Raw genomic sequence first — 21,054 nt, 5'->3', positions numbered from 1 at the left:
GCCACTTCCGCTTCCTGTCGGAGAACCGCCCCGTTCCCGAACGCTAGAGGCGCGCTTCCGGCCTCCTCTTGCGCCGGCTCCCCGCTTCTCGCGAGGCCCCGCCCCTTCTTAAAGGGACCGTGTCCTTGAAAATCGGATCCCATCCTGGACGCGCGAGGGGCGAGAGTCAGTTCGAGTTCAGGCTCCACTGGCTGGGTTGAAAAGCATCTGAGGCTCATCTTTCTGAAAAGGCGGACACGCAACCCACGTGCTGTCGGGAGGACAAAGCCACTGTCTACCTAAATGGGCCAAGTGGTGCAAGACCCCTCGGTGGCATTGGCTGCAGGAATCGTCACCGAGGCCGCTGGGATGCAGGGCGGGCAGCCGCAGCGCCCCCGCCTCCGGTCGAGGAGGGCCCTCTGACCTCGGGGCCGGGTGCTGGAGGTCACTTCTCCCCTCCCCTGAAGCCTAGGAAGGCAGAAAGATCAGAAGGCCTCCAGGCACCACCATGCCCAGCTAATTTTGTATTTTTAGTAGAGACGGGGTTTCTTCATTTTGGTCATGCTGGTCTTGAACTCCCGATCTCAAATGATCCACCCACCTCGGCCTCCCAAAGTGCTGGGGTTCCAGGTGTGACCTACCACACCCGGCCGAGTTCACCTGTTTAAACTGTAAATTCAGCCCAGGCTCAGTGGCTCCTGCCTTTAATCCCAGCACTGTGGGAGGCCCAGGTGGGCAAGATCACTTGAGGCCAGTTTGAGACCAGCCTGGCCAACATGGTGAAACCCTGTCTCAACTAAAAATACAAAAATTAGCCGAGTGTGGTTGGGCACACCTGTAGTCCCAGCTACTCGCGGCGCGAAGCAGGAGAATCGCTTTAACTTGGGAGGTGGAGGTTGCAGTGGGCTGAGATTGTGCCACTGCACTCCAGCCTGGGCAACAGGGCGAGACTCCATCTCAAAAAATAAACAAAAAAGAACAAAGTGTAGGTTCAATAGTTTAGGGTTTTTTTGTGTGTATTTACGGGGTTGTGCAACCATCACCTCTGGTTCCAGAGCCCCCATCAACCGTCGCTCCCCACCTCCTCTTACCAGCCCCGGCACCCACGCATCCCTTTCCCATCCTGGTGCACTGGCTTGTCCTGGACATTTCATAGAAACGGGGTCACACTGTGGTGGGTGGGGTGAGGGGGACTGATTGAGCTCAGGAATTTGAGACCAGCCTGGGCAACATAGTGAGACCGTGTCTGTATGATTTAAGATAAATGAAAATAAAAATGTTCTGGACCAGCAGTGGCTCCCACAGACAGGGCTTAACTTGTTTAAAGTCAAATAAATTATTGAGAGAAGGAAGGGAGGGAGGGAGGGAGGGAAGGAAGGAAAGGAAGGAAGGAGAAAGGAGAGAAAGGAAGAAAGGAAAGAAATGAAGATAGGAAAGAAGGAAGGAGAAAGAGAAAGAAAAAAGGAAAAGGAAGGAAGGGAAGGAGGGAGGGAGGGAAGGACCAGGTGCCCCAGCACTTTGGGAGGCCAGGGAGGGAAGACTGCTTGAGGCCAGAGTCCAAGGCTGCTGTGAGCTAGTCACGCCACCGTACTCTAGCCTGGTCAGTGTAGGGAGACCCTGTCTCAAACAAACAAAAATGGAAGCCACCATGTGGGGAGACGAGTCTGCGCCATGGTGACCCAGGTTCTGGGCTTGGACGCTACTGCCGACCGTGGCCACTCCCCACTGCCCCCACCGCCTGTGGTCCCTGGGCCTCGGGCCCGCCCTGCTCCCGAGGAGGCCACTGACCGAGCACCTTCTATGCAACCTTTATTTGCAAACTCTGAGGTTGGACAGCGTCCAGTTCCTGTCCCTCCACTTTCCTGTGGCTTCCGGGGCTGAAAAAGGACAGTTATCATGGTCCAGCCTCTGCCCCAGCCCGCTCCCGCCCTAACCCCAAAGGCACAGGAGACTTCTCTCTCTCTTCCCCCAGCCTGCGGGCTTCGGGGCAAGCTGGGCTGGTGCTTGCTCGTCTGGGGTCAGCCTGTGGAGGCAGCAGGGCAGCAGTGCCTGCCAGGGACCCAGGCCAGGGAAATGTCATTTTCTGAGCTGATAACTTCGGATTCCAGCTGGCAGCCAGACCTGGGGATTGGTGGGGGTGGCCCTGGCACGAGCCAGGACTATGGTGGGTAATCCGTGGACATGCCACAGAGGACGGGGTCCCCGAGGGTCACGGCCAGGAGGCCCAGCACCATGGCCGAGGCGGGGCAGCAGTGGTAGGGGCAGGCGGCAGCTCTGAGCTGGGGGTGGCTGTCAGGGGTGGTGGGCCCCAAGCAGGAGCCCTGCTGCTGGTCCAGCGTGTAAGATGGGGGACAGGAGGTGCAGTCCCTCGGGGAGCTGCCATGGCACGTGTAGCAGGAGGCGTGGCAGCTGGAACAGACCCTCAGCACGGGCGCCACCGGGTGACCAGGCCTGGCAGTCACCAGCTTTGTGTGGTTGAAGAAGCGCGGGGGGCAGGAGGCCAGACAGAGCTGTCCCAGGATGTAGGTGGAGTCACCACATGCTGCTCGGGGATACGGACATGGAAGCCATGAGCTCGCCACCCGAGGCCTGTTGCCCACCGTCCACCCTCCTGGGGCCACAGGCACGGTGCCTGCGGTGGCCGCCTCCACCTCCCAGCCGTGGGCCCTGCCGTGTCGGCACTCACCCTGGCACAGCCCCTCCGTGTCCCACCGCACGCACAAGCTGCTGGTCACCTTGGGGCCTGGAGCCCTCGCTGTCATGTCCTCCGCCGTCCCGTAGAGCAGCAGCGTGTAGTGGTACAGCGTCCCTGGGCAGGGGTCACAGGTGGGCACAGGAGGAGGAAGAGGCTCTTGGCAACCTGGACCTGGCTGTCCCTGGGATCCCTCCCCTGCAGCTCCCACCCAGGGCCCCAGACTGGTCCACATCTCCTGGGGAATTACACACCTACTGTGCGCCTGTCCCCGGATATGGACATCTCCCAGGTCACTGCACACCTACTGCACACCTGTCACCCCACATTGACATCTCCTGGGTGACTCCTACACCTACTGCGTGCCTGTCACCGCACACCGACATCTCCTGGGTGACTGCACACCTACCGCGTGCCTGTCACTGCACACCTACTGCGTGCCCGTCACCGCACACCGACATCTCCTGGGTGACTGTGCACCTACTGCGTGCCTGTCACTACACACCTACTGTGCGAATGTTCTCTTGGAGACCACTGGGAACCTGTTTTTCAGTGGGGTGACCAAGGCTAGCACGAGAGCCCCTGGGGGGAGGTCGGAGAGCCAAGCCCCGCCCCGCCCCGCCAAGCCTCGCCCCCACAGCCCCGCCCCGCCCCCTACAACCCCGCCCCGCCCCACAACCCCGCCCCACCCCCCACAACCCTGCCCCGCCCCCACAACCCCGCCCCGCCCCCTACAACCCCGCCCCGCCCTCACCCGTGTTGAAATAGTAGCCCTTGTTCTCCAGGCCCAGTGTCCACACGCCCTGCGGGTTCTCGTCCCAGAAGTGGGTGGACATGAACACCCAGTTGTTGTAGCCTTCAGTGCTGACGTCCAAGGGTCTGGGACAGAAGGGCAGGCGGGGGTGGCCGTGTCAGGAGGAATGGCTTTGTGAAGCCCGCAGAGCCCATCAAGTGTCTGGCCTCATGCGCTGCTGGCGGCGCCCTCTGGGTGTGGGCAGGGGCGTACACGGAGGTCCGACCCACTAGGCTGCCGTGTGATTCCTGTGGGCCTGGCCCCTCGCCGTGAGGACGCCCGGGGAAGATGGCAGCAGGTACCCACAGGGCGCGAGGTCGCCCCTCCCCTCTGCTGGCCGCTCACCGTATGGCCACCAGTGTGGAGCGTGTGCCCATGGGGCTGGTGAGCGACAGCTCCAGGTCCCCGCGCCGGCTGTACGACAGTGTCAGCTGCACCTGCACGTGCTCCAGCGAGCGGATGGCGTTGTGGCGGCCGGCGCAGGCAGACACGTTCTTCCTGATGTACATCACCGGCAGGATAGGGCTGGGGGCGGCGGGGGGTGAGGACCCTCCTGCGGCTGCTTGGGGGGTGCGCAGCCAGCAGGTGGGTCAGGGCTCAGAGGTCACGGGGTCCAGCCTTCATTTTACAGATGGGTAAACTGAGGCCTCAGGCCTCCCCTCACACCCCCAGCCGTGATGGCAGCGTTTACTGACAGGGCACGAGGGGCAGGCAGGGGCTCACGTGGGGCTGTTCTGGACCCAGACGGTGCACTTCCTCTGTGGTGGGGTGGGCAGCCAGGTGCGGGCGGTGTCCACCAGCAGCCCGGCGTCCAGCAGCCCATAGCCGTAGTGATGGCTCACTGTGCAGGAAGGCGGCCGTCACTCGCCCCGCGGGCCAGGGGTCCCCGCCCCTGCCCAGCCCCGCCGCACCTTGGCGCCCCACGCCGTTAGTACTCCAGTCCTCAGCCTGCAGGTGCGCCGGCTTGGACGCGCGGACCACGAGGTGCTGCAGGTCTCTCCACGTCAGGAACGGGCTGGGGGTGTCGGGGGCCGGTGAGCCGGGGGCCGCGCCTGGGGGCCGAGGGCGGTGGGCGGGGCCCCACAGTCACCTACTTGGCCTCCAGTGCCAGGGCGATCATGCCCGCCGCCAGTGGGGCTGAGGCCGAGGTGCCCGTGTGCTTGTCGGTGCACTGGTGACGCAGGTCCGTGGTGACCTGCGGACAGAGAGGGGTGAGACTCGGGGTGTGCACAGCAAGAATGCAGCCCTTCTTCAAAAAGATCCAAGGACTGGCCAGGCCCAGAGGCTCAGCCTGTGATCCCAGCACTGTGAGAGGCCGAGGAGGGCCAGTCACCTGAGTTCAGGAGTTCAAGACCAGCCTGGTCCACAAAGTGAAGCCCTGTCTCTACAAAAATACAAAAATTGGCCGGGCGCGGTGGCTCACACCTGTAATCCCAGCACTTACGGAGGCCGAGGCTGGCAGATCATGAGGTCAGGAGTTTGAGACCAGCCTGGCCAACACGGTGAAACCCCATCTCCACTAAAATACAAAAATTAGCCGGGCGCGATGGCACACGCCTGTAATCCCAGCTACTCGGGAGGCTGAGGCACAAGAATTGCTTGAATCCAAGAGGCAGAGGTTGCAGTGAGCCGAGATCGCGCCATTGCACTCCAGCCTGGGTAACGAGCGAAACTCCGTCTCAAAAAAAAAAAAAGTAACAAGGACTATCCTCACCAAGTACTAAGAACCTGGCCAACACGGTGAAACCCCCAGCTGTACTAAAAATGCAAAACATTAGGCCGAGTGTGGTGGTGGGCGCCTGCTAATTCCAGCATTTTGGGAGGCTGAGGCCGGTGAATCACTTGAGCTCAGGAGTTTGCGACTGGCCTGGTGAAACTCTGACTCTACAAAATAAACAAAAGAAATTAGCCAGACATGGTGGGATGCTTGTTCCCAGATGCTCGGGAGGCTGAGGCACGAGGATTGCTTGAGCCTGGCAGGCGGAGGTTGCAGTGAGCCAAGATCCTTCCACTTCACTCTGCTGTGCCCAGCCTGGGTGACAGAACGAGATTCCATCACACACACACACACACACACACACACACACACACACACACAACTCAAAAAAACAAAGAAAAAAATACTAACGACTGACCTGAAAGGGTGCCTGCTGTGTCATATGTCTGGAAGCCGGCCCTACCTGGGAGAGGTGGGGGTCAGCAAAGGGGCGACAGGACCATGGAGTAGCCCTGGCAGGATACTCACCTGAGTCTGGAGGTGTTCGGGGGAGCACCTGCTATGTGTCTGGCCCCGGGGCCTGAGAGATGACCCAGGCCCTCCTGGTTCTGGCCTGAGGAGCCCTGGGAGTGGGGAGCTGGTCCCTGCCTCAGGGACTCTCAAACACTGGGAGGAAAGTCTATGGAGTGAAGGCCTGGGGGACTTCCTGGAGGCAGTGGTCCCAGGTGGGGATCTGAAGGAGGAGTCAGCAGGGGCAGAAGAGGGGCAGTGATCTGGCACAGGGGCCTCCTCATGGAGACCTTGAGTCAGGAGGGGCCTGGAGGAATGAGGGGGAACCTCCCTGCAAGGTGCTGAGAGAGGGCACAGAGGTGGCCTGGACCCAGGAGCTGGTTTCATCCAAGAGCCCTGGGGAGCCAGAGGAGGGCTGTGACTGAGCTGGTGGGGTCGGATTTGGGTTGTATTTACCTATTTATTTTCTTGAGACAGGGTCTTGCTCTGCTGTCCAGCTGGAGTGCAGTGGTGTGATCATGGCTCACTGCAGCCTCGACCTCCTGGGCTCAAGCAAACCTCCCACCACAGCCTCCCAAGTAGCTGGGACTACAGATGTGTGCCATCACGCCTGGCCCAATTTTTAAATGTTTTTATAGCGATGGGGTCTCACTATGGTGCCCACACTGGTCTCAAAGCCCACACTAGGCTTACCAGGTGTGATGGCTCACGCCTATAATCCCAGCACTTTGGGCGGCCGAAGCGGGTGGATCACATGAGGTCAGGAGTTTGAGACCAGCCTGGCCAACATGGTGAAACCCCATCTCTACTAATAATACAAAAAAATTTTAGCCAGGCGTGGTGGCTCATGCCTATAGTCCTAGCTACTCAAGAGGGTGAGGCATGAGAATCGCTTGAGCCCAGGAGGTGGAGGTTGCAGTGAGTTGAGATCATGCCACTGCACTCCAGCCTGGGCGACAGAGCAAGACTGGGTCTCAAAAACAACAAACAAAATGAACCATTGGCTCAAGTGATCCTCCCATTTTTGCCTCCCAAAGTGAGTGCTGTGGCCAGCTGGATTTGGGTTTTTTATTTTGGGACAGGGTCTCCTCTGTGACCTAGACTGGAGTGTAGTGGTGTGATCTCGGCTCCCTGCAGCCTCCATCTCCCAGGTTCAAGCAATTCTCCTGCCTCAGCCTCCCGAGTAGCTGGGACAACAGGCAGGCACGCCCATGCCTATGTAATTTTTTGTATCTTTAGAAGAGATGGGGTTTCACCATGTTGGCCAGGCTGGTCTTGAACTGCTGACCTCAAGTGATCCGCCTGCCTCGACCTCCCAAAGTGCTGGGATTACAGGCGTGAGCCTCCGTGCCAGGCCTAGATTTGGGTTTTAAAAGCAGCTTTGGGAGGTCGAGTCAGTGGTGGGGACAGGAAGGAGGTGAGGCCAGGCTGGGCTGGCAGAGCCTGGGGAGGGGCCCCTGTCTGGGGGTTGCACGCACGATCTGGGGGTCGCTGGCCACGCCGCTGCTGTAGGTGGTGGTGAGGGTGGAGGCGCAGGCTTCGCTGTACCAGGGCACGCGGCCCTGCCGGGTGGCGCTGCCCACGGAGAGCGTGTAAATGCTGTTGGTGTAACCGTCGCAGTTACAGTTGTCGTAATGGAGGCCGCCGTTGCCCGAGGCCCAGATGAAGAGCGTGCCCAGCCCGCCGCGGCCCTGGGAAACCAGGAGGGGTGGCGAGTGGGCATCGCCCAGGCCTGCCATCCCTGCCCTCCTCGGGGGGCTCCCACTCACCTTGGTCACGCCTTGCCGGAAGGCCTCGCGGGTGAGGATGCCGGGGCCGTCCACCGTGCGGCCGTCGTCCTCGGGGCCCCAGCTGGCGCTGTAGATGTGGATGTACTGTGGCCGCAGGCTCAGCGACTGGGCCTCGATGGCGTCGGTGACGGTCCCGTCCAGCATCCGCACGCCTGCAGGGGGACAGGAGGCGGTGGGCCTCTGCCACCAGCCCTGCCCCTCCCTGCACCCCAGCCTGCCCCAGGTCTCCACGCCACTCCCCAGCCCCACTCGGGCCCTCTCTCTGCTCCCTGGAGGGGCCGTTCGTACTGGTTCAGCTCCCCCAAGCCCTGGAGTCTGGTCCTGGCACCACCCAGCAGCGAGAGGGTGGGTGCCGGAGTCCTCCTCCCCGGTCGGTGGAACCAGCTCCCCCCAGCATCACCCCCTTCACCCTCTGTCCCCGAATGGTGCCTCTGGGGGACCCTGGGTACCTCCGATTCGGGCGTTGAAGGCGACCCCCACACCGCAGAAGCTATTGTTGGCCATTGCAGCCACCTCCCCAGCACAGCGGGTCCCGTGCCTGGTGCCAGGGCCAAGAGGAGCTCCCGTCACGGCCTCCATCCTCCTGCCGGGCACTGGGGCTGCCGCCGTGCGCTGTGGGAACCCTGCTTACCGGTTCTCATCGCTGGGGGTGTAGCGGGGCTGGGGGTCCGGGTCGTAGTTATTAAAGTCGTAGCTGGCCAGGGGGTCCTGGGGGTGGGTGGGGATGTGAGGGGGTGAGGGGGCTTCGAGGTGTCCTTGGGGTGGAACTGGTCTCGGCGCCCAGGGCAGCCCCCACCCCCAGCCACCCACGGTCTCACGTAGTTGGCCCAGAGATCCGGGTGGTCCTTCTCAATGCCATCATCCAGCACAGAGACCACGACACCCCGGCCTGACAGCCCCTGGCCCCAGGCCTGCAGGACGTTCAGGTCTGGCTGTGCCTCGCTGTTCTGTAGGGAAGGTGGGGTCGTGACCCCGTGAGGATCTGGGGCCGGGGGGGGAGGGGGTGCCAGCAGCCCCGTCCCCGCCCACCTGCCCTGGCTGCCCGCTCACCATGTACCACTGCTTGGAGAACCAGGGGTCCGTGGGCACCACCACAGAGCGTCCCACCCTGCGCTGCAGCGTCTGCTGCTGGAACCACTGCACCTGCAAGGCGGAGGGCGCGTCGTGCCCATCCCCTGCTCCCTCATGGGGCCCATCGTGGTTCAGGGAATGAGGCAGCCCCGTGCCCTGGGACCCCGTGTTTGTAGGGGCTGCTCTCCTGCTCCACCCAGCAGGGCTGTATGCCCCGATACAGCGAAGCCTGAGCCTCCACCGTCACCACCACCTACAGCAGCAGCGTGACCAATGACCCCCAGATTGTGAGTGCAGTCCCCCGACAGGGGCCCCTCTCCAGGCCCTGCCAGCCCAGCCTGGCCTCCTCACCTCCCTCCTGGCCCCACCACTGACTCAGCACCCTCCCAAAGCTGCTTTTAAAACCCAAATCCAGGCCGGGCACAGTGGCTCATGCCTGTAATCCCAGCGCGCTGGGAGGTCGAGGCAGGCAGATCACTTGAGATCAGCAGGGTCCCCATGTGCCAGGGACTCTGTCTGCAGTCAGAGGGGTCGAGGCTCTCAAACCACCTGTCCTTGAGCCCACAGACGCGTCACCGCTGCCCAGGGTGACTGGAGGTCCCCAGGTCCCTACCCCACTCCTTTCCCCATCCCTGTTCTAGATCCTTCTGTCTCTCTCCTGCATCACTTCCTTTTATTTTTTTTTTTTGAGACAGAGTCTCACTCTATCACCCAGGCTGGAGTGCAGTGGTGTGATCCCAGTTCACCGCAACCTCCACCTCCCAGGTTCAAGCGATTCTCCTGCTTCAGCCTCCCGAGTAGCTGGAACTACAGGCACTCTCCACCACACCTGAGAATTTTTGTATTTTTAGTAGAGATGGGGTTTCGCCATGTTGGTCAGGTTGGTCTCGAACTCCTGACCTCAAGTGATCTGCCCGCCTCGGCCTCCCCAAGTGCTGAGATTACAGGCGTGATTACAGCCTGGCTTCTCTCACCACACCGGAGCCACTGCTCACCCTCCCTATGCTATAAGCAGGCAGCTGTCCAGTCCTGCTCATGGCACTTCCTGGCCTCCAAAGGCTTCCCAGGCCCCATCTCACCCCATCAGCTTGGCATCTCAGGTATGTTCTAGGCGGGGTCCAGCCGGATCGGACCGAGGCCCCTTTCTGAGCATCCGGACACTGTGTCCTGAGGGCACTATGTAACTTCAAGCCTCCTACTCTTTGGAACCCATTCGTTGTAAAATGAGCCAACCCCCTTCCCTCCATCCTCTGATCTAGATGGTGGGGAAGGCATGCCGTCTGTCCCTCCTTACCAGAGACCCTGGGGCCCAGAGGAGGTGGGGGAGGGCAAGAGGTGCCCACTGTGTACCAGGCACTGGTAGGCATCATGATTTCTGTGTTTGGGTCTCCCTGCTCTTCCCTGCCACATAGACTTGGGGTTGGGGTGGGTCCGAGCCACAGAAAGCACACAGCCGTTCATAACAGCCACGAGAATCACAGAAGGTGGCTAGGGCCCCAGGATGTGGCTGAGACCCCAGGCCAGGCTCACCTTGGGATCTTTCTTCAGGCGCAGGTGGTGGCCCCAGTGCGGGGTCAGGGACTGCTGGACCACGCCCCGGTGCCGCAGGTGAAAGTACTGCCCGTCAGGGAAGATCTGGGGATGTGGGGAAGCGGCCGCGCAGATCGGACCCAGCTCCCCTGCTGGAGCCCCCGAGGGCCGGGAAACAGCCCCCTACCTTGTCCTTCCCCACCAAGTACCCTCAGCAACTGAGCTTGGCTGATGCAGGGGTGAGCTGGGGCTCTTGATATTTAGGGGACCTTGGGGGCTCCCTCCCACTTGTCAGGGTCTGGGGTCGTCCATCCCGGTCCCACCCACCGGCCCCAGGTTGACGAAGCCGAATTTGCGTGCCAGGCGCTCGGCCTCCCGGTTCCCCTGGGACATCCGCACGGCCCAGCTGCTGACATAGATGGGGGCCCGGGACGAGGCCCACCCCACAGCCAGGGGGCCTGGGAGGGCCAGGGCCAGGGCCAAGGCCAGACGCAGCCATAGCGCAATCGGGGCGGGCCTCATGAAGACGGGGCGGGGCGGGGCGGGGGCGGGACCTGAGCAAGCCCCTCCCCCGCCAAACCGCCGAAGGGGTCCAGGCGCCCGCGCCCGCCCCCGGCGCCATGGCAACGCGGAAGGCTTCGACTCCCGGGGGGCCTTGAAACTACCCCGCCAAGAGGCGCGAAGATCTGACGGAAGCGGGGAGGGAGGCACGCCTGCCAGTCTTCTGCAGACCCACATCCTCGGGAGCCTCAGTTCCCCCATTTGTACAACGACAAGAATCTAAACCAGAGAAGGGGAGTCACTGTCGTGGTAACGCGTCCCGCACTTTCTTTGGCCTCGCCCACTTTCCCACACACCCCCTCCTTCGAGACTCAGCCCGGCCTCCTATCCGGCCCAATCAGAATCGCTCTATCGAGTAATCCCGCCTCCTCCAATAAGCCCCGCCCCAATCCCCGCCCGTACCATTCCGCCCCGCCTCCTTTATGAATCAGACCCGCCCCTCCTCTGGTCTCACCAATGAATCACATTCTGTTTCACCAATCGGCTCGGATTTTTCTCCAGCCCCGCCCACAGGCTCCGCCCCCACCGCGTGCACTCCTCGCCTTAGCTCCACCCTCCCTTAGCGTCGCAGCCAATAATCCCGACCCCTGACACCGCCCCTCCAATCAGCTACGTCTCCCCCCCGCCCGGCCAATCGGCGCCCTGGGCTGGCGAGCCCCGCCCTCTCCCGGCGGGGTCTGGGCAGCGGCGGCTGCAGCCCCCGCAGAGGGCGATGCGGCGGGGGAGACGGGGCAGGCCCCACCTCCTTTGTCCGCCCTGCCCTCCCATTGGTCCGGGCGGGGGGCCGGGGGCGGACACCGGCGCGGGGCCGGGACAGCGCGGCTCCGGCTACGGGAAAGCTGCGCGCGTGCAGCGGGGCGGGCGCGCGGGGCCGCGGGCGAACTCGAGCAGCCAACCCCGGGCGCGCCGCGGCCATGGACGGGCTGAGCCAGCGCGTGGAGCGCTTCCTGGAGCAGAGGAACCTGGTCACCGACGCGCTGCGGGCGCTGGAGGCCAAGACCGGGGTGGAGAAGCGGTATCTGGCTGCAGGTGAGCCGTCGGCGATCGCCCGTTTCGCCGACGGGCACACTGAGGCCACGGGCCCGGGGGTGGCGGATCTGACTCCCTCCCCGGCTGCGGGGTCCGGTCCTGCCGGTGGAGCGCGCGGGGTGACCGGGACCTCGGGGTCCGCCCGCGCCCCGCTTTCCAGCCTCCTTCCCGGCTCTGGGTGCCCGCCACGCCGAAGTCCGGTTCTTCCAGTTGCCCGGTGGCCCCGGGGGGGTGGGGGTGGGGATGCCCGTGTCCTGCCCCCCGTGGACCCCGGCCTGGCTGCAACAGTAGAGATCTTTGCATTTTTCCCAGGCGGGGCTCCAGGCGGGGAGGGGAACGGACCGTCCCGGGGGGCTACCGGGGGGTTGCCCAGGACCCTCCTCCCGGCTGGCCTAGCTCTCCTTCCCCCGGCTCCATGGCTTAGTGCCACCGTGCGTAAATATTTGTTAAGACGGAGTTGGGTTGTCTGACAGCTGTGATGGGGGGAGGTTGGACTGGTGCCCACGGAGATCGAGCTCCCGGCACCCCGATTGTGACTCCATTCCAGTTCTCCTGGTCCTTTCCGCCTTGGTGACACTGTGCGGCCCTGCCCCGTTCCAAAACTCTGTCTAGAAAGAGCATGTAGTAATCGCTCCTTAAATGCCTCCCTCTCCACTTTTAAAAGTTTTTCTTTTTCTTTCTTCTTTTTTTTTTTTTTTGAGAGGAAGTCTTGCTCTGTTGCCCAGGCTGGAGTGCAATGGCGAGATCTCGGCTCACTGCAACCTCCACCTCCCGGATTCAAGCAATTCTCCTGCCTCAGCCTCCTGAGTAGCTGGGATTACAGCCATGTTCCACCACACCCAGCTAAATTTTGTACTTTTAGTAGAGATGGGGTTTCACCATGTTGGCCAGGCTGGTCTGGAACTCCTGACCTCGGGTGATCCACCCACCTGGACCTCCCAAAGTGCTGGGATTACAGGCGTGAGCCACCGCGCTCAGCCTAAAACTTTTTTAAGTTAAATTTTTTTAAGAGACAGGGTCTCACTATGTTACCCAGGCTGGTGTCAAACTGGGCTCAAGCGATCCTCCTGTCTCAGCCTCCCAAAGCTCTGGGATTACAGGAGGGGCCACTGTACCCAGCCTTTCTTCCCTTTGTGTGGTGCTCCCAGCCCCACTGGCCCTGCCTTCTTTTTCAGGAAGCCTGGCAGAATGACTCACAAGGATTTTCTCTAGCCTGGGGTTCAATAGGGTAGAGGGCAGTGCCACTTTTTTGAGCACCTTCTGCAGGCAGGTCCCAGGACTCCAATTTCCCCCATTTTCCCACCCTCCTGGAGTTCCCATGCCTGGCAGCCCCAGGACAGTCTGAAATCTGTTCCCAGACCCTGGAGGTCCCTAGGTGCCTGGTCCCATGTGCACAGCACAGCAGGTGGCATGGCCCCCTGTTCGTGCCCCGGGGAGCAGGCCCCTGACCTCTGCCCTCCCTTTCCACATCCCTGGGGCCAGTGGGCGGGCAGTGAGGTCATAGAGCGCCCAGGAGGCAGGCAGCAGGGACGGGCTGGCTGGGGCACTGTGTTGCCAGGGAGGAGGCTGAGGTACAGGGAGGAGGCTGAGGTACAGGGAGGCAGGGGCTGCCTATGTGCCTGCTCTCTCTGAAGCATACACCCCCTCCACCCCGGTCCCATCTGCTGCTAATCTTGGGGGGCTGTGCCCCCCTCCACAGTTCCGATGTTCAAGGTCATCCCTCTCAGTGCTGAACCTGCAGAAAAAGGGATTTAGGGGAGGGATGCCCTGGGAGAGCCACTCCTCCCCCACCAGGGAGGCCCGGGGAAAGGTGGCGTTCCCTCATCCCCCTGCATACCGCCGCAACCCCACACCTCCTTTAAATCCACACGTCCCACGCGCCTGGGTAACACGAAGAAACTCAGAGGAGACAGTGGCCCGGAGGCCGCTTAGCCTGCTGGGACCAGCTGGGGGACCCTCCTACCCCTGACCTTGGGTGCTTGTCGATAAAGACTGATGCTGGCGGAGGGGGGGGCTGGGCTGCAGAACTTGGGCCTCTGCCCTTTGGTCCAGAAGCAGCCTCTATCTCTCTCTGCAGATAGCAGCCCCAGGGGAGGAGAACGGAGGCTGTCCAAGCCTTCTGAGCCCAGAGGTGCCCTGTGTGACCTTGGGCAACACCCACCCAGCCCAGTTCTGGCTGTCGAATGAGACGATTCAGGAAAAGCAGAGAACCTGGCACACAGTAGGCGCTTAATAAATGCAGCTGTCATCGTCATTCTTTCCAGAACCAGGTTCAGGATTGGGGCAGAGCTGGACACACACACACACACACACACACACACACACACACACACACACACGCACACACACACACTGACACTCACACTTCCCTCTGAAAACCCTCCTTGCTGGAACTGTGTTACAGTTGCCTGAAGACGCTTAATGAAATGTACAGGAAAGCCAGGTGTGGTGGCTCACACCTGTAATCCCAGCACTTTGGGACACAGAGGTGGGCGGATCACCTGAGGTCAGGTGTTTGAGACCAGCCTGGTCAACACAGTGAAACCCCATCTCTACTAAAAATACAAAAATCAGCCTGGCATGGTTGTACACGCCTGTCGTCCCAGCTACTTGGGAGGCTGAGGCACGAGAATCGTTTGAGGCCAGGAGGCGGAGGTTGCAGTGAGCCGGGATTGTGCCACTGCACTCCAGCCTGGGCAACAGAGCAAGACTCCGTCTCAAAAAAATAAAAATATAAATGTGCAGAAGGGCGTTCTCTTTGTTAACTTGTAACCGTAAGAGGCACCATTACTACTCCCACTTACCGAGGGGGAAACTGAGGCTCCACGCAGCCAGAACCTTGCTTGGGGCCGGCTGGTGAGTGCATAGCTGACCAAAGGGCTCTCCTCCTCCCGGGGCATTGAGATGCTGACATTTGCTGCGCCCATGACAGGGGTTCTCAAAGGAGACAGTGCTGCCCTCCCGGTCCCAGGGACGCTGGCTGATGTCTGGGGATGTCTGTGGTTGTCAGGACTGGGGAGCTGATGGCATAGAGTGGGTAGAGGCCAGGGACACTGCTCAGCACCCTGCAGGTCCCGGATGGCCCCCTCCCCCTCCCCCACGAAAACAACCAAGAACGACCCAGCCCTAAACCTTGGCAGAGCCGAGGCAGAGAAACGCCACGCTAAGATAGCAGATAAAACGGTTGCCTTTCTCAGCTCCGGAATCAAGTCTTCGTGACAGCCCCGCTTCCCTTTCAAGTTTCTGCCTTCCCTTATATTGAAACACTGGCCTCCTTTCCCAGCGCCTCCCACAGGGCCTGGAATAAGAGGTATCATTGCAGCTTACATTCTTTTTGTTTGTTTGAGACGGAGTCACTCTGTCATCCAGGCTGGAGTGTGGTGGTGCGACCTCCGCCTCCTGGGTTCAAGCGATTCTCGTGCCTCAGCCTCCCAAGTAACTGGGATTACAGGTGCATGCCACCACTCCCAGCTAATTTTTGTATTTTTAGTAGACATGGTGAAACCATGTTGGCCAGGCTGGTCTCGAACCCCTGACTTCAGGTAATCCGCCCACCTCAGCCTTCCAAAGTGCTGGGATTATAGCCGTGAGCCACCGCACCCGGCCAAATTACACTCATTCACTCAACAAACGCTTATTGGGGAGCTATTCTGCACCCACCCACTGCCCAGCATCGGGCTCCTGCCTGCCCTTGGGAGCTCCCAACCCTGGGAGAGCGGGGACGTGGAGACATGGACCACTTACAGGTGAAAGGCTCGGGGCTTAGGGGCACAATGGGGGATGCACAGGCACCTTGTGGGCAGTGCTGACAAGGTGTCACGGAGCCTTCTGGGAGGAGGTGATGGTTGCAGGCTCCCAAGAGGAAGCCTGGTGCCGTCATGGGGGTCAGAGGGGCCCTGGCGCTGGCCCACCGCCTCCTCTCTCCGGCAGGAGCCGTCTGTCTGCTAAGCCTGTATCTGCTGTTCGGCTATGGAGCATCTCTGCTGTGCAATCTCATCGGATTTGCATACCCCGCATATGCTTCGTGAGTGCACAGCTGGCTACGCGCGTGGGGGGGCTGGGGGGTTCCCGGGCAGCCCCTGACCCTGCCGCACCCCCCTGCAGAATCAAAGCTATCGAGAGCCCAAGCAAGGACGACGACACTGTGTGGCTCACCTACTGGGTGGTGTACGCCCTGTTCAGCCTGGCCGAGTTCTTCAGCGACCTACTCCTGTCCTGGTTCCCTTTCTACTACGTGGGCAAGGTGGGCCCTGCCAGGGCGGGCACAGCCGTGGAGCACATGGGGCTCGGGGATTCCTGGGAGGCGTTGGGGCCAGAAGGTCCGGAGGAGATGAGATGAGGGATGTGAGGGGAAGACTCAGTCCCTTCCCTGGGAAACAGGCCCATCCAGGGGCTGATGGTGGAGGCTCACCCTAAAGGGTGTCTGATGGTGGAGGCTCACCCTAAAGGGTGTCTGATGGTGGAGGGCTCACCCTAAAGGGTGTCTGATGGTGGAGGGCTCACCCTAAAGGGTGTCTGGTGGTGGAGGGCTCACCCTAAAGGGTGTCTGGTGGTGGAGGCTCACCCTAAAGGGTGTCTGATGGTGGAGGGCTCACCCTAAAGGGTGTCTGGTGGTGGAGGGCTCACCCTAAAGGGTGTCTGGTGGTGGAGGGCTCACCCTAAAGGGTGTCTGGTGGTGGAGGGCTCACCCTAAAGGGTGTCTGGTGGTGGAGGCTCACCCTAAAGGGTGTCTGATGGTGGAGGCTCACCCTAAAGGGTGTCTGGTGGTGGAGGCTCACCCTAAAGGGTGTCTGATGGTGGAGGCTCACCCTAAAGGGTGTCTGATGGTGGAGGCTCACCCTAAAGGGTGTCTGGTGGTGGAGGCTCACCCTAAAGGGTGTCTGGTGGTGGAGACCCCGTTCCTGCCCAGGGTGGGCATCTGGAGGCGTGGTGTGGCCCATCCCCCTCCCAGGGGCACGGAGCTGGGTGGGGCCACGTGTGACTCCTGCCTCGCCCTGCAGTGTGCCTTCCTGTTGTTCTGCATGGCTCCCAGGCCCTGGAACGGGGCTCTCATGCTGTACCACCGCGTCGTGCGCCCGCTGTTCCTAAAGCACCACGGGGCCGTGGACAGAATCGTGAACAACCTCAGCGGGCGAGCCCTGGACACGGCGGCCGGAATAACCGGGAACGGTGGGTGCTCACAGGCGCCTGGCCACCTCTGGCTGTGTCCCGGGTCTCGACCTGTCTGTCCCCACCTTGCCTCCCTTCCTGACTTTGACCGCCCTCTGTCTGGCATCTCGGCCGCCCCCTCTCACTGTCCGCCTCTCTCTCTCACGCTTTCGGGAACCAGTCTTGCAGGCCCTGGCCCGCAGCCGGGCAAGCGTCATCCCAGCGGCTGTGGCAGGGCCCTCCACTCTCCTGGACGCTGACCGTACGTAACCCCTTTGGGGAGGTAGGAGCTGTGTGACTGTATGTTTGCTGCGTGCATATGTGTTGTGTGTGTGTGCATGTGTGGGCGTGTGGCATGTACATGTGTGTACGTGTGCATGTGCGGGCATGTGTGGTGTGTGCATGTGTGTACATGTGCATGCGTGATGTGCATGTGCAGCCATGTTTGGTGTGTGCATGTGTGTACATGTGCATGAGTGTATATATGTGTGTGCGTGTGTGCATGTGGCATGTGCATGTGTGTACGTGTGCATGTGTGGGCATGTGTGGTGTGTGCATGTGTATGCCTGTGCACGAGTGTATATGTGTGTGTGCATGTGGGCATGTGGCATGTGCATGTGTGTACGTGTGCGTGATCGCATGTGTGTGTGCATGGCCTGAAGCTAATGTTTTGTGTTTCCGTGTGTGCATGAGCAAGGGAGTGACCATGTGTTTTCTCCCGTGTGAGTGCACATTGTGTGTGAGTGCACATGTGCGTGTATGTGTGCACCTCTCCGTGCATGGGTTGGCATGAGAGCGTGCGTGTGGTCCACATCTTCTCTGCCGAGGGTGGCTGCTAGGCTCCTTGACTCACCCCATGCTCATGGCCAGCAGCCCAGCAGAACCCAGGCCTGCCTCACCCCCACCCGCCCCTCTCTCTGCAGTGAAGCCAAGCCAGACCCTGCCGCCAAAGGACAAATGAAGCAGCCTCTCGGCCCTTGCAAGGACCTCCTGGCTGGTGAGAAGGGGTCTGCGCCAGGTTCCCAGCCCTCCACAGAGTCTCCTGCGGATTCCCAGCCAGCGGCCCCCGCCAATCCCTCGGGTCCAGGCAAGGCCCAGAGGGTCTCCTTAAATGCCACTTCGGAAAAGCCCCAGTCCCAGACCTCGACCACGAGTTCTGGATCCCAGAACCAGCTTCCCTCCGGCTCTGCTGCTGGCTCCTGCCCGGCCCACAAGGCCCAGGGCCTGCGTTGGGCATGGGGAAACTCCCGCCGACCTCAGCCACGCACCCAGCCGCCCAAGACTTCCCCCTCCCAGCTAGCCGGTCAGTCCCCCGGGCCCCTACAGCAACCCAACGTCACCTCCAGCCCGGCCTCACCCGGGTACCAGCCTCCCAGCAGCACCAACAGCCCCACGCAGCCCCCCAGCAAGCCCCCTAGCGAGCCAGAGGACGCAGCCCCCAAGACCACCGGACAGACCCAGAAGCAGTCCTCGAAAGAGCCTGCCAGCGGTGCCTCCGTGCGCGAGCTGGTCCCCTGCCACTCCGAGAGCTCTCTGGAGTACACTTCCGAGTCCACCACGGAGATGACCTGCAGCTGGCCCCACAGGCTCTGGTGCCTGCAGCACTACTGAAACACCTGGCCTGCTAGGAGGGCCTCAATAAAGCTCATCCGGACCACACCTGTGCGCCACGTGTGCCGAGGTCTCGGGGAGCGTCTGCGAGGGCACCGTGCCGTTTAAGCAGGCATGAGTCTCAGCTGTGTGGACCAGCCCATTTAATAGATGAGGAGACTGAGGCCCATAGAGGCTAATTGACCCACGAAGGTCCAGCCGCAGGGCCAAGATGGGTGCAAGTCCCAGAAACGCTTGTCCCTCCCACGGTGCCTTCTCCCTTCCCTCCCAAAGTAGTTGTCCAGCCCGTTTGCATTCACCTGCTTCTCTTAAAACTCTCCCAGGCCGGGTGAGGTGGCTCATGCCTGTCTCCCAGCACTTTGGGAGGCCGAGGCATGGGGGGGCGGGGAGGTCCACTTGAGGTCAGGAGTTCGAGACCAGCCTGGGCAACATTGTGAAACCCCATCTCTATTGAAAACACAAAAATGGCCGGGTGTGGTGGCTCAAGCCTGTAATCCCAGCACTTTGGGAGGCCAAGGCAGGTGGATCACCTGAGGTGGGGAGTTCAAGACCAGCCTGACCAACAGGGAGAAACCCCATCTCCACTAAAAATACAAAAAAATTAGCCAGGCGTGGTGGCACTTGCCTGTCATCCCAGCTACTCGGCAGGCTGAGGCAGGAGAATTACTTGAACCCAGGAGGCAGAGGTTGCGGTGAGCCAAGATTGCACCATTGCACTCCAGCCTGGGCAACAAGAGCAAAACTCGGTCTCAAAAGAAAAGAAAAAAAGACCAGGCGCGGTGGCTCACACCTGCAATCCCAGCACTTTGGGAGGCCAAGGTGGGTGGATCATGAAGTCAGGAGATCAAGACCATCCTGGCCAACATGGTGAAACCCCATCTCTATTAAAAATACAAAAATTAGCTGGGAATGGTGGCATGTGCCTGTAGTCCCAGCTACTCGAGAGGCTGAGGCAGGAGAATCACTTGAACCCGCGAGGCGAAGGTTGCGGTGAGCTGAGATCGCGCCACTGCACTCCAGCCTGGGTGACAGAGTGAGACTCCATCTGAAAAAAAAAAAAGAGTGTTACAGGCAGAGGCACAGCCTGTGCAAAGGCACTAAGGCAGGACCATGCTAGTGACTGGGAGGAACAGGGAGGAGGCCCCTGTGGCTGGAGCAGAGCAGAGGAGGGCAGGGAGGAGGGGAGTCTTCAGGGCTGCACCACACAGGCGCTGAGAAGGCTTGGGGGGGACTTGGTCTTTTTATTTCTTTTTTGAGACGGAGTTTTGCTGTTGTTGCCCAGGCCAGAGTGCAGAGGCACGATCTCAACTCACTGCAACCTCTGCCTTCTGGGTTCAAGCGATTGTCTTGCCTCGGCCTCCCGAGTAGCTGGGATGACAGGCACGCGCCACCACGCTTGGCTAATTTTGTATTTTTAGTAGAGACGGGGTTTCTCCATGTTGGTCAGGCTGGTCTCAAACTCCCAACCTCAGATGACCCGGCCGCCTTGGCCTTCCAAAGTGTTGGGATTGCAGGCATGAGCCACCTTGCCCGAGACTTTGTCTTTTACTCGGGCTGCAGGATGTATCAGAGGGAAGGGCAGGGGTAATCATTAATCAACCCCCACCCTGCATCAGTGACCACACAGGAATGGCAGACAGGGCTCTGAGAATCTATGGATCACGCCCCAGCTGGTGTGAAGAATGTGGTCTGGCCATGGCCCCGGGGGAAGAGATAGGGTGCCGGGCTCGCTTTGCACCTGGCACAGTCCCTCACCTTCACCGGCAGGGGAGCAGCAAAACTGACTCCGGCCCGCCCAGGTCAGCACACCCAAGGAGCACAGATGGGGAGGAGGACGCGCCTGTCTCACCAAGTGGAAATAGTGACCTTCAGTCCCTCATACTACTTTATTTTATTTTTTATTTTACTTATTTTTTTGAGGCCAAGTATCTCTCTGTTGCCCAGGCTGGAGTGCAGTGGCACGATCCCGGCGCACTGCAACCTCTGCCTCCTGGGTTCAAGCGATTGTCCTGCCTCGGCCTCCCGAATAGCTGGGATGACAGGCACCCGCCACCATGCCCAGGCGATTTTGGTAGTTTTAGTATTAAGAGACGGGGGTTTCCCCATCTTGGCCAGGTTGGTCTCGATCTCTTGACCTAGTGATCCACCTGCCTCGGCCTCCCAAAGTGCTGGGATTACAGGCATAAGCCACTGCACCCAGCCTATTTTGTATTTTATTTTATGTTTGAGATGGAGCCTCACTCTGTCACCCAGGCTGGAGTGCAGTGGTGTGATCTCAGCTCACCGCAACCTCCGCCTCCCGGGTTCAAGAGATTCTCCTGCCTCGGCCTCCCCAGAAGCTGGGAATACAGGCGCCACCATACCTGGCTAATTTTTGTATTTTTAGTAGAGACGGGATTTCACCATGTTGCCCAGGCTGGTCTCAAACTCCTGACCTCAGGTCATCCATCCACCTTGGCCTCCCAAAATGCTGGGATTACGGCTGTGAGCCACCATGCCTGGCCTGGCCCTCTATATCTCTTGTAAGGATACTTGTCATTGGATTTTGGATCTGACCTAATTCCTGGATGATTTCATGTCAAGCTCCTTAGTTACAGGCTTTTACCAAGTGAGGTCACAGTAG

At 60.6% G+C, this 21,054-nt stretch overlaps 2 protein-coding genes across 4 annotated transcripts; one reads left to right on the top strand and one right to left on the bottom strand.

Annotated features, from left to right (window-relative positions):
- Nucleotides 1-1,677: 1,677 nt before the first annotated feature.
- PCSK4 (proprotein convertase subtilisin/kexin type 4) lies at nucleotides 1,678-10,604 on the bottom strand. 2 transcript variants are annotated; one of them, XM_012436000.2, is made up of 15 exons: nucleotides 10,410-10,604; nucleotides 10,083-10,187; nucleotides 8,532-8,624; nucleotides 8,300-8,428; nucleotides 8,113-8,189; nucleotides 7,931-8,019; nucleotides 7,461-7,633; nucleotides 7,170-7,382; nucleotides 4,559-4,659; nucleotides 4,376-4,479; nucleotides 4,188-4,305; nucleotides 3,810-3,989; nucleotides 3,426-3,550; nucleotides 2,666-2,788; nucleotides 1,678-2,521 (listed from the first exon to the last, which is right to left on the bottom strand). In XM_012436000.2, exons 1-15 carry the CDS (start codon nucleotides 10,602-10,604, stop codon nucleotides 2,139-2,141), a joined length of 2,208 nt encoding a protein of 735 aa, XP_012291423.2. In that variant the 3' UTR covers nucleotides 1,678-2,138. The 2 variants fall into 2 exon arrangements, with proteins under 2 accessions (XP_012291423.2, XP_064227250.1); XM_064371180.1 differs by lacking the exons at nucleotides 1,678-2,521; nucleotides 3,426-3,550 and having other exon boundaries at nucleotides 2,662-2,788.
- Nucleotides 10,605-11,469: 865 nt separating this feature from the next.
- REEP6 (receptor accessory protein 6) lies at nucleotides 11,470-18,479 on the top strand. Of its 2 annotated transcripts, XM_021676820.2 has the most exons (6): nucleotides 11,470-11,672; nucleotides 15,603-15,696; nucleotides 15,777-15,915; nucleotides 16,673-16,841; nucleotides 17,002-17,082; nucleotides 17,744-18,479. In XM_021676820.2, the coding sequence occupies exons 1-6, from the start codon at nucleotides 11,558-11,560 to the stop codon at nucleotides 17,779-17,781; spliced, it is 636 nt and encodes a 211-aa protein (XP_021532495.1). In that variant the 5' UTR covers nucleotides 11,470-11,557; the 3' UTR covers nucleotides 17,782-18,479. The 2 variants fall into 2 exon arrangements, with proteins under 2 accessions (XP_021532495.1, XP_021532496.1); XM_021676821.2 differs by lacking the exon at nucleotides 17,002-17,082.
- The last annotated feature ends 2,575 nt before the right edge of the window (nucleotides 18,480-21,054 follow it).

Source organism: Aotus nancymaae, unplaced genomic scaffold (genome assembly GCF_030222135.1).
Source record: "Aotus nancymaae isolate 86718 unplaced genomic scaffold, 86718_ANA_hifiasm-v0.15.2.pri h1tg000124l, whole genome shotgun sequence".
Taxonomy (NCBI): domain Eukaryota; kingdom Metazoa; phylum Chordata; class Mammalia; order Primates; family Aotidae; genus Aotus; species Aotus nancymaae.
Note: the sequence above shows the minus strand (reverse complement) of the source record. Positions and strands in the feature narration are given on the sequence as shown.

Coding starts and splice junctions, on each gene's coding strand:
- PCSK4 (XM_012436000.2), bottom strand. CDS start 10,604: ATGAGGCCCGCCCCGATTGCGCTATGGCTGCGTCTGGCCTTGGCCCTG. Junction 3,551..3,809: donor TCCACACTGGTGGCCATACG/GTGAGCGGCCAG, acceptor CTTCTGTCCCAG/ACCCTTGGACGTCAGCACTG. Junction 2,522..2,665: donor CACGGAGGGGCTGTGCCAGG/GTGAGTGCCGAC, acceptor ATCCCCGAGCAG/CATGTGGTGACTCCACCTAC.
- REEP6 (XM_021676820.2), top strand. CDS start 11,558: ATGGACGGGCTGAGCCAGCGCGTGGAGCGCTTCCTGGAGCAGAGGAAC. Junction 15,697..15,776: donor GCATACCCCGCATATGCTTC/GTGAGTGCACAG, acceptor ACCCCCCTGCAG/AATCAAAGCTATCGAGAGCC. Junction 17,083..17,743: donor CACTCTCCTGGACGCTGACC/GTACGTAACCCC, acceptor CTCTCTCTGCAG/TGAAGCCAAGCCAGACCCTG.